This window comes from Hippoglossus stenolepis, chromosome 13, assembly GCF_022539355.2.
Source record: "Hippoglossus stenolepis isolate QCI-W04-F060 chromosome 13, HSTE1.2, whole genome shotgun sequence".
NCBI classification, from domain to species: Eukaryota; Metazoa; Chordata; class Actinopteri; order Pleuronectiformes; family Pleuronectidae; genus Hippoglossus; species Hippoglossus stenolepis.
The window spans coordinates 23,907,654-23,926,389 of record NC_061495.1 but is presented as its reverse complement, the minus strand read 5'-3'; the positions used below and the strand labels follow the sequence as shown (position 1 = coordinate 23,926,389).

Genomic DNA, 18,736 nt, shown 5'->3' with positions numbered 1-18,736 from the left:
CACTGATGATGTCAGATATCAGAAAAAAGTTTATTAGTTGATTTTATTAATTGAAAAACTGATTATGAATGAATGGTAATTACATCAAAGCTGGTTTACTATTTTCATTTTATTTGTAAATGCACCTTTCCCAATTTTTTGCACACATCACGGTGGTGTGCCACCATGATAAAGGCATCACCATCCAGATTAGGTTAAAGTATCTGTTGAAAAAACATGGTGAACTGGAGAAAATTTGTCAACATGCTTTCATTTTAATGAAAATTCTTTAATGAAAACCTAAAAGAGGCATATGAAATATGAATGTCATCAAATGGCATATTCTCATCGTATAGTACAACAGCTTGTTAATAAAACCAGTAACCATGTGAAGAAATAATGAAAAAGTACCACTTTGCTCATCTGGTAGAGAAGAGGCTGGACAGCAGGATTCAAAATATATTCTGTACAGTTTGCGTATTTTTACTTTTTTTGCATTATTACTCTAAACTCATGTATGAGTACAACTCAATTGTGGTTATTAATATATAATCTTCTTGCTAAGATCAAGTATCATTCATAAGTTAAGGTATTTATGAATGTGATCAATGATCATGCGATCCAAGTATTCTTTGAGTTTTAAAGTGTTTCAAATTACAATGACTTCATTCACTTTTATTACATTTAGAGTCAGAAAAATTTGAAATACTGACATAAAGACAGTATTATAACAATTTGCAAAAACTTTTCACTTTTATGCTTAACCAGAGATTTTTCTCTCAGAGCTTCGGCCAGCTCTAAAACCAGTTGGCCCAATCAAGCTCCTCTGATCTTGAGGGATAGTGCCAGTTCCTAGGCTTCCTCTCCCTCTCACAGCTGCTCCTCGGGCCCTTCATGATGTACTTGTGTATGACTGGAGATAAAAGAGACAATGACAGAGACAGTCACACTTAAATCAACCAATTTACAGAAATCCTTACCAGAGCATTCTGTCCACGTCCCTGTCCTAGTTTTAACATTATGATATGAAACTTTTTAGTGATTGCTTTGATATATTGAAATCTGTAAGATGGCTCTGACCACCTCCACAATAGTGGTGAAATCTGAATGGAATCCTGAAAATTGCATGACTTTTGATTGACTTTTACTCATTCACCTGCTACATTCAATAGTTTAAGCTTCACCTTGTTTCAAATAATTCTCTGTGTTCCAGCACAGTTGCATTACTTACCAGAGATGTGGATAGGTGTTGTCTTAGTATTGTGAAGCTCCGCTGACCACCATTAACAACCAATCCAGTGATGAGGAAGCCCAGTATACAAAAAAAACCCAGCAGGCCGACAAGCAAATACACTGTTAGAAAAGAGGACAATATGTCAGATGACTCAACTCTGCCTTTTGGAATATAAATGTTTAGTTAAATCAGAAATGGTATTACATGTGGAAACACTGAAAATTCAGTTAGATTTCAGTTTTCACTGCTAATTGGCATGCACTTACTGTGGTCATGCTTCAATGTTAAACTATTGACTTAGTATATTCAAAGATATATAGTGACATAAAGATGTTAAACATTTAGGTACTCAATAAATCGTACTTTCATGCAGACAGCTTTAGTGACACCTGATTACCTGACAGCTGAGTACATCTCTTCACAGCAGAGGATACGTTTATACAGTGGGTTATCTTAAAACAATACTCACATTCCCAAATGTGCATTAAAACTTTCACTGTCCAGGGAAATACAAATTGAAAATTTTGTACTAAAGTAAATGATGTTCAACATCAACCGGCACCTCCAGTGTATGAAAGATGTATGATTAAGTGCTTTGTATAGATGCACTGTAACGTACTTCGATTGGTGGATAAGACTGGAAAAGGGCTTTATAAGTACTGTCCATTTACCATGTAAAACTGTGATATTTTTATCACAAGGTCCATGTTCAAAATGTCCTGATTGAACAAAGCAGGTAGAGAAAAGGTGAAGAGACATAAATGTCTTGATGGTATGTTGCACCAGTCAACATTTCAAAGTTGATGGCACAAAAGAAGAAAGACGATCACACATTTTTGCATTAGTTTGGGCTATTTAATTTGGGGATGCTGAGTATTCAAGTAAACAAGAGTGACATACATGAGCTTCTGGATGGAGGATGGCTGGTGAATGCACAGTGAGGTTTACTGGCGACATGGTTGGAGTTGAAGAGTGCTGTCACAGAGATGCTCACACAATACTCTACACCTGGCTGCAGGTACATGATCACTTTCTCTTCACTGTACGGCAGATTCAGTCTGAACTGAAACATACAAACCAGGAGATTAGGGGGGAAAAATTAAAAGCAAATTGTGAGGAATAAATTATTTGTTATTTACCAAGTCTGAATATTTGGTATTGCTCCATCCTTAATATAAACACTGATGTCACTGCACAGATCTTGAATCAGAAATCAGTCTCTATTCACCTATACAGGGTTCCACCTGTGTTGCTGTTTAAAAAACATGGATGAGCTACTGTAATTCAACAGAGCATCTTAAAGGCCCCGTACACACCTGGTATTAACATCCTTCCCGAGAGATCCGATCATAAGTGGCCAGCACTTACGTACGTGTGTTCATGTCTGGCATTAAAGCGTATCCTGAATGTGTCTCCTGTGACCACTTGTGATCAGATCTCACTTCCTCGCTCTAGATGCAAATTAACAGGTATGTCATTTGTGTAAGTTAAGACCAAATAATGTTGTTTTTACCCAGTCTGAGTTTACAGATGTGTCCGATGTCACTGTTTGTGTGTGTCTGTGTGTCAGCATGAGAAAGAGAGGAGTGGGGGTGTCAGTCACTATCAGGAAGTGCTGAATTAACCTTGTACAATGCAGTGAAGGATGCATTCGCGTTCACACTGCACATGTGTTCCAGACCACCTCTGAATGTGGTCTGGCATGATCCGATCGCTATCCAATCTAAATACATTCACCTGTACTTAGAGCTGTCCCCTTGTGATGGGATCACAAAAACCACATATGAATACCAGGTGTGTATGGGGCCAAACGTGTGAAAAGTGAGGCAGAGTTTAATCGCTAGTAAAATCATCTTAGGAGAAAAGAATACATGTCATGCTGTGATATGCTTTCTGGCCTTTTTGGCAAATGACAGCAAGACTAAAATAGCTAATTAAAAAAATACATGCCATAATTTGTCAATTTGTACAATTTGAATCCTTTGCAGTCACAATGTTGTGTAAAATTAACAATATATTTGTGACAGTTTTAAGATGAAACATGAGCTTGAACTTTACACCTTGAAACAGCATTTAGAATATAATGTTTGGACTTGGGAGAAATTACTGGAGTTTTAGTTACTAATGTATTAATAAGCACGTTAATGCTTCAGTATGTTGTGGTGCAACAAATTTTCTTACTCTGTATGTAAAATCTGTACGGAAACTATTACCTATAGCTGGTAAATAAATGTAGTGGAGTAAAGTAATATTAAGGAAAGTAATTTTTTCCTAAACGTTGAATATTCTCCTTTGAATTGTCGTGGAGTAGGAGAATAAAGTAGTGCAGAATGGGAATCCTTAAAGAACTTCAGAAGTGTACTTGTTACCAGTAAATGTGTACAGTTTCATTATTTGTGTTATTATTTATGGAGGTGGTGCACCTTTCTTTCTTTGTTCAGCTTTCACCCATTTCTAGTTAACAGAAACTGTTGCCGTAGTAAAAGTGATGAAAATCATTTCCTGCGTCAAAGTACTGTATTTTTTCTCAAGAAAGAGTTGGCCACACACCTGGTGTTCAGAACAAGGAAATGAAACAACAACATATCCACTAAAGTGTAAAATGCATCAGTTAGTCTGTTAATGGAATCTTTTATTTTTTTGTAACACTCAAAGTTGGTAAAGATAAGAAAATAGAACCCACATCCCCTGGGTGTTTAACCTATATCTGTTTTTTTCTGGTTTTTAACCTTAATTTGGGGCAGGAAGTGTGATCTGACCATCATTCTGTTCAAAAATGGTTCAGCCCTCCACTTACATCTCATCATATTTGTACATTCTAGCTGGCACGAAAGCAGGCCAAAAGATTGAATATACAGATGTGAAGATGAATTCCTTTTTGTTCTCATCCGGCTGAACATTTTCTCAAACACAGGAAGAGGAAGACGTGGGTAAAACCACACACACACTGAAAAAGAGCCATTTTACAATAGATATGGGGCAAAAAGTGTGTTTCAAAACCGTATAGACCTTAAACAAGTCCTTAAAAGAGACAAAGAAGAGCTGCTCCATTGTTTGCTGATTTCATTAGTCTGTATTGTCCCAGCTCTGGCGCCATGCATGGCACTTCAAAAGACGATTTTTCTAATGATTTTTCTAGTTTTCTAGGGATTTTCTAGTGATTAACTAATAAATAATGAAATCATTTCTCATAGTTACACATTAGCTCTTTAGTGCTGCAAACACTGTTGGTGAAACTGAAGGTTAGGAAAAACCAAAACAACAATCCTACAGTAGAGTCAAAATAGGAATATAAAAATACTGAGAAGTGCAACTGTGTAACAAATACCTGTGCCCCATCCCTGGTCCTTCGCACATGCAGGATCACTGCTTTGTATAGATTCTCCAGCTGCAGGTTACACTGGAGGCCCTTTGTTGCAGGAGGTTTGAGCTGCAGGATCAAACAGTTCCCACAGCCAGACACAGACACATCAAGAGGTCCCAGCACAGCTATGGGGAGAAACATTTATTTAATTTCATCAACTAAGACGAGAGTAATCACAGGACAAAGAATTGTCATTTAAAAAATGAAGCAGCCTAATGATGGTTGCCCTTTGAGGGAGATGAGGAGATGTTGGGCAACATATTGTAAAATATTTGTGTGTAACATATTTTTAACTGTGTCTGTGGTGTCTCACTGTCTGACATAGGCTGGAACCCGCCTGATTCGGTCCAGCTAGATGTCTGGGTGGTTGTGAAGGCTTGGACTCGGGCTTTGTAGCGAGTGTACGGGTCAGTGAACACTCTGGTTAGGTTGCACATCTGTCCAGCTGTCAGCTCCAAACAACCCACCACTGGTCTCCACAAGTTCTTCCTTCAAAGTGAAAGAAGATACAGAAACGGAAAGAGAAAGACTGATCATAATATCACCAAGAACGTTGTTGATTGATATATCATCACCACAGCAAGTGAAACATAGTGCTGACACCACTGATGTTGTTTACAGCTTCATAAAAACTGGACTGTTAAAGGAATTAGAAAAGCTTCAGAAACAAAAATTAAACATGACACACTATACAGAACGAGGCGGAAGCTAAACAAACTAATAAGTGAACAAATTAGTGAATGGAGGGGTATTTATTTTTATTGCTTTTATTCCTAGTCATGTACTTTTTGTTACTTTGTTTAAATTAACTTTGTTTTATACAAATATTAAAACTGTTACATTTAACACCTCTTATAAGAGGCCTATTCATACAGTCGATGGGCTGACATCCAGCTGACAGTTGATTTGTGAGCAATGTGATAATGAAGAAGATGTTATTATATAATTAGGGTTTTGTTATTTGTAGTTTGTCAAGAAATCATCAGAAAATCTGTGCATCAGTGATAGATGTTAAGATGTAGGACATTGGTAGTTCAGCAAGTGCAATCAAGGGGTCATACATATTGGTACTGAGTCTGCCTCAATGTGTTATGTCCTCTCTCTACCCGTCTCTTGAATGAATACCTGTCGTTGACAATTTGGACGGTGAAGTGTGTGTCGGAGGGGGTCCCAGGACCTGGCAGGAAGTTGAGTGTATGCTCCATGTTGAAGGACGAGATGGAAACATCGGAAGGTGGTGTGAGAGAAACACCAAACACTATAAAGGGCGAGAATAAGAACATAAATTTAAAAGAGAGTGAGTGATTATTTAAATTTTAAATGACTCAGTCCTGTCTTCATCATTATTTTACTTACTTTCTGCCAAAATGCAAGAAACAGTTAATTCTGAACGATTAAAATGAATTGCCAAGATTTACATACACACATCAACACGCACACCTCTATATACAGCTTATACTGTAAGTATATGAACAAAAGTGTAAAAATACAGATAAGCAGCTGATTAAATAAATAAAACAAAAAACAAAAAGCATTACCGAGGTGTAACTGCAGAAGAAGTGTCCACAGACCCATTGTCTGTCCATAGACTGTTATGACCCGCAGTTGAATGTCTTGTGCAAAGTTGTTATGACTCCTTTTGCTTTCAAGCACACAACATATAGAAAGGGATGGGAGGGAGCTGAGGGTATGAGGGGGGTTGTTTTCTTCATGTAGCGTTCTGAGTTTCTATTTCCCCAGAAGTCCCTCCCTCTGTATACTGCCCTGCAAATCCTGCAACTAACTCAGTGAGTTTTATTGTCACTGGACAGAAACAGGCTGGAATCAGCAAATTTGACATTGCCTTTAATTTGTTTTGTTCTGTCCCAGTTTTATTGTTATCCTTCTGATGTACTTGTCTGTACAAAGTGAAATTGAACAAATTACACATGGTCAACTTGCTGTTGCTTTTCCTGCAATAATTCAATTGAAAGAACACAACTTACAAAATAAAATGCTACTTTATTATTGTGAAAAAAGCATGTGCACAGCTTAAGAATGAGTAACAGGATACATTGACTATTTTGGCACTGAGTTTAAAGGATGGCAGGATTTTACGCTCAATATGGAAAATTACATTTTCACAGTTTCTGAATTTTAATACACTGTTTGATTAAACATACAGATACAAGCATAATGACACATGTAACAGTAATAATACACGTATCCTGTGGCAATGTGTAACTTTACATAAGTTCATTGGTAATGATTCTACACTGACCATGACGATGACCATACGATTAATCCATACAAATTTTATCAAAGCATCACATTTTTTTTTGATAATACTCAATTTAGTTTCAGCTCTAGTTCAAGATCAATACATATTCTGGAGACAGTAAATTCTCTTAGGACCTTTAAGCACTATTCCTATTTATTGACCTTTTCTCTCAAATTCAATGTCTAGTGCACACTGAAAGACAATGTCGTAAGTTAAAATCCCATTTGAAGAAACTTTTGCACTTTTGCACACGTCATCAGTGATATTGAGACTAATACAGCTGAAGAAATGTTGTCAAGTGTACCTACTTTCCCTCAGTTAACAAGCAGCATGGAAATGTAACCCTAACCCCCTAACCCTAACCCTAACAACAACACAATTACTAATGTGTACGGTTGTGTTGTTTACATGGGGAGAGACAGCATTTTCACACTTATTCTGATTCAACAAAATCTCTTCTGTCTCTACTGCACAAACTTGATGTGAAATCAATCAGTCATTAACTCAAAACATTATAAAATATTCATATAGCTGCCAACACAGAGTAAGTAAAACAGCACTTACAGAAGCACAAAGAGTACAGTTTGACCCAAAGTTAGGTGTCTTTCTAAAGAGAATTACTCACCAAAAATCTGTTGTCAAAATCAGAATTTAGACCAGTGCCAGTCTTTCTTTGGATTTAACACATTATGAAATAATGAAAAGACTCCAAATGGAAAACTTGTGGACTTCTACTATAAATTCTGTAACACATCTGTGCATGGACGCCCCATATATCCAGAGTGCTCCTCTTCCTCCACATCTTCATTAGAAGAGCAGGAAACTGTTTCTATGGCCACCTCCTTGGTATCCCAAGTTTGTGAAGGTTGAATTAGACTGATGTTGTTCTCCTCTGAGGCTGAGTGAGACTGTGGCTCTACCTCTCCCAGGTCTGGATGAGATTCCTCCTCCCCTTTCTTCTCATTCCTTCCAAAGGTTAATGTGAGGAGATTCACATCCTGGTTGTGTGTCTTTCTCATCACCTCCTTCTTCTCCCTATTTGTCTCTTTTATTCCTACTATCAAACTGTCTGTGCTCTTTTTATGGTTCAGTCCAGCACTGGAATGTATCTCTTTTGAAATTGGGACTTCAGGCTGTAAACTGAAGTCTGATATTTGGTTTGAAAAGATATTGAGCTGTGGTTCAGGCTCTGGAAACAAGGGGGCTGACAAAGAGGATGAGCCCACCCGCAGTGAATAATCTCCTCTGCACCCATCATGGCTTTCTGTTCCACTTTCCACATCACTCTCATCTGATGACTGGTTGCTCCTCTTTTCACCTGAAGAGATCAGTGTTGGCTTAACATTCAAAAAGGAAGAGGAAGACGAGCTGTAGGGATCAATGACCACAATCCCTTCAACATGATTAATGGATGTCTGAGTCAGAAAAAAGCAAAAAAAAGACCAGTTACACAGCAGATATTGAACAGATGAATCAGGTTATTGATCAATGAAGATTTTGACTTTTTGATAGATAGTGAGTCCTTTATCAAATAAAATGACTGAACCCGTCTTAGTTCCAGAACCTAAATTGAACATAATGTCATGAACGTCAATGTTAGAGTACACAACAGTTTGTCTCTGTGTGTTGGCTCTATGATAGGCTGGAGATCTGTCCAGGGTGTACCATGCCTTTCACCCAATGTCAACTGGGATTGGCTCCAGCAAGACTGGACCTACCTATGCACTTAAAATCTGCCTGTAGAAGATCAATTCAAATAACGGAGGTAACAGAACACAACAGCGACAACCAACATTTGGACAACCTTGCACTTCACTCGCACCTACAACTTTCTAAAATCTAAATGCATCTTTTACTCACCAGGACCAGTGGTAGTCGCCTCCTTTTCAGACAGATGGAACCAGTGAACCACAGAATGGCCAGGATAACCACACCTAACATCAGCAATGAACAGAATACAGCTGAGAGCCAGGGGTCTGTAGAAACAAGAGATGGTTCACAACAACAACAAGAGGTTTTGAAAGTATTATGGTAAAAATTAAGTGATATAGATGACCTCATGAGCTTATTATCAGATGATTTTGATGATACTGAAATTGAATAAAACCAATTATAGACGGTATCAATGAAAGGCATCCACAACATATTAATATGCTGCTTACTGTGTGAAAGTTAATACTCTGCAAGTATGTTGCTTGTATCCTATTTTGAATGCAGACAACTATGAGTAAATAAAAAGATTCACATTAGAATTCTCTGTTAGGATTCAGAACTGATTCACAAATCTTTATTTGTAATTATTAGTTAATAACTTTATGTTGACGGACGAAACAGCATCAGGCCAATGCCATTCTATCCAACAGCTCCCATCCCCTACACTCTGAATTCCAGACTTTGCCTTCCGGCTCTCGATTCAGATTTCCACCTGTGTGTAGAATTTAGTGGTTAGGTTGCATGTTGCAGCTGAATACCCCTCACCCTCACCTTTCGAAACATGAAAGAGAACCTGTGGTAGCCTTCAGTCGTCATAAAAACTCAAACTTAGTTTGTCCAGTTTTGACTACTGTAAAAAACCATGGCGGCCTCCGTAGAGAGGACCTGCTCCTGATGTAAATATAGAGTAAATATATTCAAATATAAAGGGCCCATTCTAGGGAAAAGAAAAAAAAATCGTACAAGTTAGATGATTACATAATAGTGAAAACATCAGTACAATTATTTTATATTCATTTTCTGCCAATAGATCCCTTTCGAATAAATCTTACACACTGGACCTTTAAGATAGCAGGTACAAGCACTCATCCCCTCAGCCTTTCTCTTTTAAATGCAGGATGGGGGAAGAGTTAGTGTGATCAGTATGCCTGTACGCTGCACTATATTTGGACTGTCTGACTCTTGCACTTGATCTTATTCATTCAGTTTTTTCCCCTTCTTGTGTATTTATATGCTATTTACATGGTATAATTTGTATATATATATATATAACTGTAGTCAGAGCTCCTCCCATTTCCCTTATTGCACTATATGTCCATGTTCTTTTAGGTCTTATGTACTTCCTTATGTGTTGTACTTCTTGAACAGGGTTAGGGTAAAGGTCAGGGTTACTTACATAATGTACATACCCCATGCACACTGTATATACCCTAATCATGCAATGCTAACTATTTTACATTTTAATGATGCCATTTCATAATACCATAAACGTATGAAAAGGTGTTGTATTTTGCATAATGACATTTTGAGAAAAAACAATAATAGGCTACTGTAACATACACCATTACTGCTGTATATACCATGATACAGTCGTATTATTCAGCATAGACAAGAGTTATCAAAGTAGGGCAGTTAACTCCAGTACTGACAAAATGTTAACAAACAGTTGTCCAACACACAAAACCTCAAAAACCTCTAGTCAAGTGATGAAAACAAGTCAAATCATTGTCTGTTTCTTTTAAAAAGCCTACCTTCTTTAAATTACGAGATAGGGCTTCTTTTGACAATTTCAAAGATTTCCAAGGGCAAATTTCACAAACAGGCTCAATGATACAAATTACCTGAAGTGGCGCCTGTTGAGGAATTTTGGAAAATCCTCACACATTACTGTATATGCCACTATATATTAATGTATATTGTATATTACACATCATATCTGTACAGGAGAATAGTCTAAATTCCCCATATACTCCCTTCTCTCTCTAAGCAGTACCCAAGGTTAGGTTAAAGATAAAGGGCCAACCAACAATGCATTGTAGCATCTATGTTGAGGGACTTTCATCTCTAACTCAGATGTGCAAGACAGAGAGACACCAACTTAAACTCTCACCGACTTTAACTATTTTGCGTATTTCACCAGTGGCAAGACGCAAGGACACAATGTGATTTAGTTATGCATACTTTAGGCTTAACTATCCAATAGGATGTGAACACCTACATGTAACATAGAGTGACAGCAATTCTAGCAATTCATGGATGTGCTGTTAGAATGGGTGACGCAAGTAGAGGAAGATATACTGGGCTGCTGTGGGAGACATCTTCAGACTTGGGGGGTGACAATTGCTCATGTTACTCTGTTAGCGTTTGTACATTGTTCCACCTTCTGGTCTCCTTGATGCATCAAGTCTACATTAAAATCATCTGCATAAGACATCAGCTGCTGCCCGAGTTCTCCTTTCACCAGCTTCCAGAAAAGTTCCATAACAGCGCCTAGCCGACAACTAGCAGCTAGCTGCCGCTCGGATAGCTGACAGCACCCATCTGTCACCTATGCATAATTTTAAGCCCTAATGTAATTCTAACAGGTTAATTCTACTCAAATGAAACCACCAAAAATGTTAAGTTCATAGGTACAAAGACCACATGACCTGTACCTGCAGTATAGATGCTAGGGGTGGAAGAACATACAGGTTGACTGTAGTTGGACGCCTTGGACTCAAGTGTATCCAAGATGCAGATAGAGATGCAGTACTGTCTGCCAGGGGCCAGGTCCTCCAAAATCTGTCTTCTCAGGGACCAGATGTCCTTGAAAAACTGCACAGAGATGACAGACCACTGTTAGATAAGTACTAGACTCAGAGGAAACATCGAGACAAACACAGCATTACTCACACTCAGTAAGCGATTTGTTAATTTTTTATACATAATGTATGCACATGTGTATATTTAATGTGCCTATATAAATGATTAAATTGTGAGAATTGTTTGGTGATTCTATATGCTTAACATTCACACTTTATAAACTTGCATGCGGCAGGATACTGTTTTCACTCCTGTGTGGCTTTTTAAGAATTCTGGCATTATGGACTGACCCAGTCAATTAACACCCGTTTAGTAGTAATCATGCCTGTGGCTAGTGACCAATTATCAATTAAAAGTAGTTAATTGGTTGATTTAGTAACTGAGGAGGGAATTATTTTTTAACATTTGGCCAGGTTGGTTTGGATATACATTTATTTTTCTGAAGTGAAAAGCACTAAATAGCACCCCTGAACAACAAAATACAATAACAGTTCACAGCTGACAATTTCACAGTTGAGAGATCTTTTGAAATCATTATTGTGGTGTCTGATAAGTCCAACAACCTATGAATGTATGACTCAAACTCGACTTGATGAATTTCACCTGTATCAGCAGCATAAAGCCAACGTCAACACAGCCTGCTGTATTTTTTAAGCATTGCTAATTTGAATGCCCTGTTAAACCTCTTAGTCGTGATGGCATAAGAAGAAAAAATCTGCATTGTTAAGACACTATGTGAGCCCATGTACAATACCTTGGCTCTTTCTGCACTGTTGCATTCAATCTTGAGTTTGTAACTGAGTTTGGCATAGATCTCTCTTCTGTGTTCCATGGGGGGGTGAAGGTCCACACAAAGATTCCTTCCACAGGTTGTCACAGTCAGGTGTGGCAGGTCCAACTGAGCTGGAGGACACAGACCAGACACAGGGTAAACAGCGTTGCAGCCGAATCCAATACAATTGAAGTAAATTGTGACCGATTCTTCCAACGTAAAAAAAACAAAGAGAAAAAGAAAAAGAAAATGCCTCCATTCCTGAGGTTCTGCATTACATTAATGAGAGCATATATAAAAAAAATATCTTACCTTTTTGTCCACCTCACCATCTAGTTTGGATGTATATGAAAATTTGTTTTTGATGTAAAAAGTTATTTATGAATGCTGATTTCATGAGAAACTTGATTTACAATAAAATTGTCTAACACGAAGATCTGTTCAGAGGGAACCATTCTGTAGCACCCCTGTATGACTGCAAGTGTATTGAAGTTCTTTTATATTTCCAATTACTGGTAACAGAGTGATACATCTCTATAGAGAATGTCATCAGTATGAAAAGTTGCATAATCCTGATTCAACTTTCATTCATATTAACAGATAATCAGTTCAGTTGCAAATTGTCCAGTTGTGGGACTAATAAAGGGTTATTTTATCTCCTGAACCACAATCTGAGTTTTGGATCAAGTAGCTCATGCAAAATAAGGTCTGTCAGGTTAAGTAGGCTAGAGCTGATATTTGAAGTGTTAAAACTACATTTAATCAAAATTTTTGTAAATCAAAGTATCAATAACTGCTCAATATCAGGAGACAAACAAAGGCCAAAAACCTGAAGCATATACTACGAAGCTCATTCACTTCCTATCAGGGTAAATCACAGTGGTAACTTGTGCTGAACGGCTAACTTGCTCCAGAGCAGGTTAAGTTGGAGATAAGAGACCTGTACTACGAAGCAGGATTTGCGATTTTCGGGGTAACTTCAGGTCTACTTCAGAGTTTCCAGTCCTACGAAGCTCATTCACTTAGTGTCGGGGTAAATCACCATGGTAACTTGTGTTGAACAGCTAACTTACTCTGGAGCAGGTTAAGTTGGAGATAAGAGATCAACCTGTATAAAAGCTCTGCCCGACGATCAATCACTTCCTTTGAAACATGACATCAGCATTCTTAGAAGACCCTAGAAATACTTTATATTTACACCAAGAGCAGGTCATCTCCACGGAGACAGACATGTTTTTTTACAGTAGCTCAGACTGGACAAACTAAACACCTTTTGAGTTTTTATGACAACTGAGGGCTGCCACAGGCTCTCTTTCATGTTTTGAAGGGGAGGGTTACGTGAGGGGTATTCATTTAAAACAATGTCTGGTTGGTTAAGTCGATCTTCTAACAAAGATTCATCTAGGAGTTTTTACGGAATACTGCTTACAAAAATGATTCTAACACATCATCCTTGGTGGAGGTAATCAAATCCAAAGAGAGAAAAGGATGCAATGGCAGGACTGTTTGAAAGAGAATGTATCAATTTTCATTATTTATCCCTATTATTGAACATCATCTATTTCAACACAGTTGCACTTACTGTCTTCGAGGGGTTTAAATCCTGAGTGAATCACTGCTTGTGAGGCCTGTCCTTCCTGCACTGTCACAACCCGGATAAAGTGGACTTCTCTTTGGTCGTGAAAAGCACCTGTGAGGTCACAAACCAAAGGGGAGTGGACATTCTCACAGCCAGCCACTGGCACCCAGGATGTCCCCCTTCAGGAGGAAAAGAATACGACTTAATGGTGTGACAAGAACAACAAAAAAATGTATTCTTTGCACCAAAATGTACTGGGGATGTAAGTTTGACAGAGAGGGGTAGAGAGGGAGTATGTTTTACTAATGTAATTTGACCTCTAAAATCATCATCAACAATTGCAGTTTCACATTAAAGGTCTATGAGTGCCTATCCATAAAAATGCATTTCTTTTGAAGCACATACAGGAAATGGTCAAGAATCAGCTGTAGCTTTACACTTACCACTGTAGATGAACTGAGCAAAACAGACAACTGCTTGATTTGACTGAATGATGTGTGGCCAATATTTTATCTGTCTCAGAATGTTTTATTCTGGTTAGGTTTGACATGGTGGTTTGTGTATTACACATTTGCAAATACTGATTGATGCCATTCAAACCAACAAGCATCATGGCAAGTGTCAAGAAAAGTAGGTGCCAAATGTTACAAAATGAACAAAGGATTATTTTTTTCTTGAAGTAGAAGCCAGTGTGCCTAGTTTATGAGGACTTAGTTGTGGCGATGAAAAAACAACAACAACGTTGTGCTTCATTACAGCTCCGAAACATGCTAAACTGAATGAGTGTGACAAATGTACTTGCATAAAGTCCCATTTTAGGTGGAGTTTTGCTTGTAAATACCTCTTGTTTACCATTATTAAAGAAAAAGGCAATATTTTTGATTGTGCCCCTGAATTTATTAATGTTCTCCTTGGGAAAACAGTAAGCACCAAGCCCTGACATTTTCTACCTTAAATACACGTTGTCACAATGACTGTTCATTGTTCAGCGACTCAGTGTCAGAATTCTGGTCAGAAGCAAATTTGTAGTCTAAAAGGGAATTTCTGTGCAACTTTAAAGATCGGTCATTATGACAAAACTGATCAGTCCCTGATGCTATCTTAAAAAAAATAGAAAAGCTGAAAACGTATCAAAGAAAACCAAATCAAGGGATGCTTGTGTTGTTACTGGCTTGTGTTTCCATCTGGACGGTCTGTCTAATACTGGACTCAGTTTAGCACATAGATCAAAGAGCACAGCTCTAGGGAATCTAACTCAGCTCATGCCAGTCATCATCATGGCCCAATAAATCTTTGTGGTCCCTGAACACTTGTTTCCTCCTTCAATTCGCACAGTCCTCTAACAGTGCCAACATTACGCATGGGTGTCACCGAAGAACTTATATATTTACAGCAACTGGACGGATCGTTTAGCACCTTGCCAAATTCTATAATCTGACTTCAATTCACCACCTCACGTCTGCATTGCCAATTTCCGGTCCCCCCACATTCAACCAGCATAAGTGAGGTTATCTTGAGTTGACATGTAAGTCAAAAGTAAAAGACCAATGTTATCAATCTGCTGTTCAACAAACATGTAGAAAAGTAATAGCTACAACAGTTTGGTCTGCAGTCTCCTGGCAATGTGTTTTCCCAACCACAGCGAGGTGGTTAAGCTATGACTGAGTTGTTATGGAGAATAAAGGCTGTCTATCTGTAGTCTAAGTGATTATGTCAGTTCACCAAGAATCTGGTAAAATCTTATAAACTTAGCTACTGTGTGAGACAAACCACCACCCAACTTCTCTCAACCAGTTGTACCTGCATGCAGTAAACCACAGCAGCAGCAGCAGCAGCATTGGAGGGAAGACAGAGAAGTGATACTAATGCATGTATGTGTCCTTAATTCAACGTAAACTTCATTATTATTATTATTATTTACTTGACTGAATTGTTGTTAGATTTGCTTCCAGTCCCAGATTGTTGAGTTAATTGTTTGATTTGTTTCCAGTCCCAGATTGTTGAGTTAACTGAGCCTTTGCTGTCGTGAACATTACTGTTGCTCATATAGAAACAGTATTTAGTTGTAATGTCAGATGCTCTAAATCACGTTTTATAGAGTAAATATTATGTAATGGAGCTTCCTGCACACACATATATATGATCAATATGTTTCTCTAAATCAGAGAACATTTTTGGTGTATCCTGTCACAGTCATTTTCTTGTGCTTTGTGAAAAGAAAATGTCCTTTCTTACTTTTCTAATTCCTAATTCTCCTTCACAATAATTGACTGCATGTTCACAATCAGATAGACAAAAATAATTATTATCAGTGTATATGAAGGAGTAGAGACAATAGAATGTACCGGAGGCCCCAAATTTGAGCTTTGACAGCCAAATTAGTTCTCCATGGGTTAATGCCTCTGGACCCCGCCAGCAGGCTACTTTTTCACACTAGCTTGCTATTCCATATCCTTGTGGAATACCCTGGCAATGACAAAATTATACCAAAACCATTTAGTAAAGAGGTCACAGTTTGATACACCTTTGAAGAGGTGTATCAAAAATCATTTTTACCATGGATTGTTTTTTTTCTTGTAACTTTGTTAAGATAAGTCCTATACAATAAAGTTATTATTTAAGAGAACCATTGCAGTTGCTTTACAGAAATTCCATTGCAGGGGGCAATATATTGGCTCATATATCAGTATCTGAAATTTTGTATTCCCCAATATCAGTAATAGCCAATGCTATTACTGATATGCCATTTCAGCATGCCAGAGCTCTAAATAAGATTAACAGTAATGAAAAAAAACATATATATCCATACTAATGCATCTAAAACCCACTTGTCAGTGATAATGGTGACATTGTAGTACACTCCAGTGGGGGTCCTTGGTCCTGGTTGCCATTTCAACATATGGCTTGGGGTCAGGATAAGGTTGACAGGCGGGGGCAGTTCACTCATAGCTGCAAGTACAATCAGATAGTCAATGGAAATACAAATATAATAACTTTCAAAATGTATTTGTACTGAAGTCTTAGTTTTATTTCTGTTTGTAGTCACTGCAAGTATATTTTATGCTGTGCTAAGCCATTCTGTGCAATCCAGAGATATCCAAAGGTATTGTTGGGATTCAGGTCATGTGCTTAGAACAACCGAAGGCCTACAGGAAACACCTCTAGTAAAGCAGTGTCTCTTGGTTTAACTACACCACTTAACTGTGTACTCACCTAACGGGATCTGCCATGTGAGCAGCCAAATGAAAGGAGTCATGACAGCTGGAGCAGAACTGCAGCCATCACACCTCTGTTAACCATGTCTGTCATCAGAGATCTGCAGTTAGCCTCACTACGAATTTGAAAACACATAATCTTATATCAATCAAACTTTTATTTGTATAGCCCATATGCACAAATCACAATTTGTCTCAGTGCTTAGCAAGGGGTGACATCTTCTGTTCTTAACCCTCAACGAGAGTAAGGAAAAACTGCCAAAAGACCTCAGAGAGAGCCACATGTGAGGGATCCCTCTCCCAGGACGGACACAAGTGCAATAGATGTCAAGTGTATCGAGTAGTTACATTCAGTTTTAGTTACTCGGGACGACAAACGAAAATGGGAGTAATTTATTTTGAAGTTATTTCTGCTGTGAAGTGAGTCTCTGCCACTTCAGTCTGTTTTCATATTAGTAACAGTTAACGTGACAGTTAAATGTCGTCTTAGCATCATACATTCAGTTGAACGTTATTTTCATGAGGACAAATGCCTTCATATTAAAGAATGTGTCTAGAAATCAACAAAGCTTCATCCCTCTCTCCAGGTGCCCATTGAGTCGCTAACATACTTTCCTTTCTAAACATGTGAATAACTGACAAACCGAAGCTTTCACAATTACTCAGAAGCTACAAGACGAGTGTAATATGTTTGTAATATCATAGACCTGTTCTTACCACAAGAGCCTCGGTGTATCATTATTTCCGCTAGTTCACAGCGGCTACTCGTGATGCCTTTATGAACCTCCGGAACAGTTGCAACCCCCCCAAAAAGCTCACTTCATAACAAATGACATAATAATACTAATAGACTTGTTTATAAATTACTTTTCTTTTGCAGATACAGTGGTTAAGAGACACTTTGTTTGTATGGAAATGTTAGACTGTCCATTAAAGTATTTTAGCATAAAACTTTGAAAGAAGACACGCATAATGGAGGCTATTCTTATGGTATGTTACAATGCAAATACATATAAAAAATACAAAGCATTTTCACAAGAGTCCTCTGCTTTAGCCGTCTCAAATTTGAGCTCGCCTCATCATGTTTACTGAATTCGGTAACCCAAATACTCCTTGGTTGTATAAAAGTTGCAGTTTTTCCGGTAGGTCCTAAATGCATCGTCTGGGGAAGTGCTGATAGAAAGTCATGTGACTAAGCAGAAATGAACGAGCCTCAGAACAGTGTACCTCGCGGGAGCGCGCACTGCTACAGCGGAAAGACCTTTATATACAGTCTATGGGTAAAGACGCTCCCAGTCGTAATCAACTCTATGGCAACGTACTGTTTAAAAACTATATAATTTCGTTTGTTGGTGTTTATTTATGATGACAAATGTCCGATTCCTGTTGTTTATGAATGTTATTTGACTGGTTGAAGACGCATTTCCTTGCTATTGACTGATCAGCCAATATTTCTGAGGACGAGTTCGTCGACGTTAAAACGTGGGAAAATCCCAAACTGCCTAAAACTCAACTCAGTTACATATATCAGTGTTGATATGTATGTGTGCTGCAAAGAGCAACATGTTCCATTTATTGTGAAAAGTCAGGAAGCAGCTCATTTCCTAAACACTACTAATTGACTGCGATGAAAAACGCCTTTAGTTCAAAGAAAGATAGAAAGGAGAATCCATGAAAAGCTCAGAGCCCCCTTGGTGACATTAGTGAGGAAAAACATTTTGTGGGAACCAGCTCCTGACCAGCTAGGAGATAACTAATTTGTTCCCCTTTTTCATTCTTTACTGACAATACCAGGTGAACTGACCTGAAGAAGCCTCA

The 18,736-nt window shown here is 38.1% G+C and overlaps 2 protein-coding genes across 3 annotated transcripts; both read right to left on the bottom strand.

The window, feature by feature from the left end:
* Positions 1 to 234: 234 nt before the first annotated feature.
* Positions 235 to 6,275, bottom strand: LOC118120445 (interferon alpha/beta receptor 2). Of its 2 annotated transcripts, none has more exons than XM_047342495.1 (7): positions 6,116 to 6,275; positions 5,703 to 5,835; positions 4,891 to 5,066; positions 4,542 to 4,702; positions 2,114 to 2,276; positions 1,211 to 1,332; positions 235 to 892 (listed from the first exon to the last, which is right to left on the bottom strand). In XM_047342495.1, exons 1-7 carry the CDS (start codon positions 6,150 to 6,152, stop codon positions 872 to 874), a joined length of 813 nt encoding a protein of 270 aa, XP_047198451.1. In that variant the 5' UTR covers positions 6,153 to 6,275; the 3' UTR covers positions 235 to 871. The 2 variants fall into 2 exon arrangements, with proteins under 2 accessions (XP_047198451.1, XP_047198452.1); XM_047342496.1 differs by having other exon boundaries at positions 4,915 to 5,066.
* Positions 6,276 to 6,558: 283 nt separating this feature from the next.
* On the bottom strand, positions 6,559 to 17,705 carry LOC118120322 (interferon alpha/beta receptor 2). The gene is made up of 8 exons (XM_035175138.2): positions 17,636 to 17,705; positions 16,917 to 17,034; positions 16,532 to 16,652; positions 13,707 to 13,882; positions 12,107 to 12,255; positions 11,205 to 11,364; positions 8,698 to 8,813; positions 6,559 to 8,252 (listed from the first exon to the last, which is right to left on the bottom strand). Exons 2-8 carry the CDS (start codon positions 16,957 to 16,959, stop codon positions 7,572 to 7,574), a joined length of 1,446 nt encoding a protein of 481 aa, XP_035031029.1. The 5' UTR covers positions 16,960 to 17,034; positions 17,636 to 17,705; the 3' UTR covers positions 6,559 to 7,571.
* Positions 17,706 to 18,736: the final 1,031 nt, after the last annotated feature.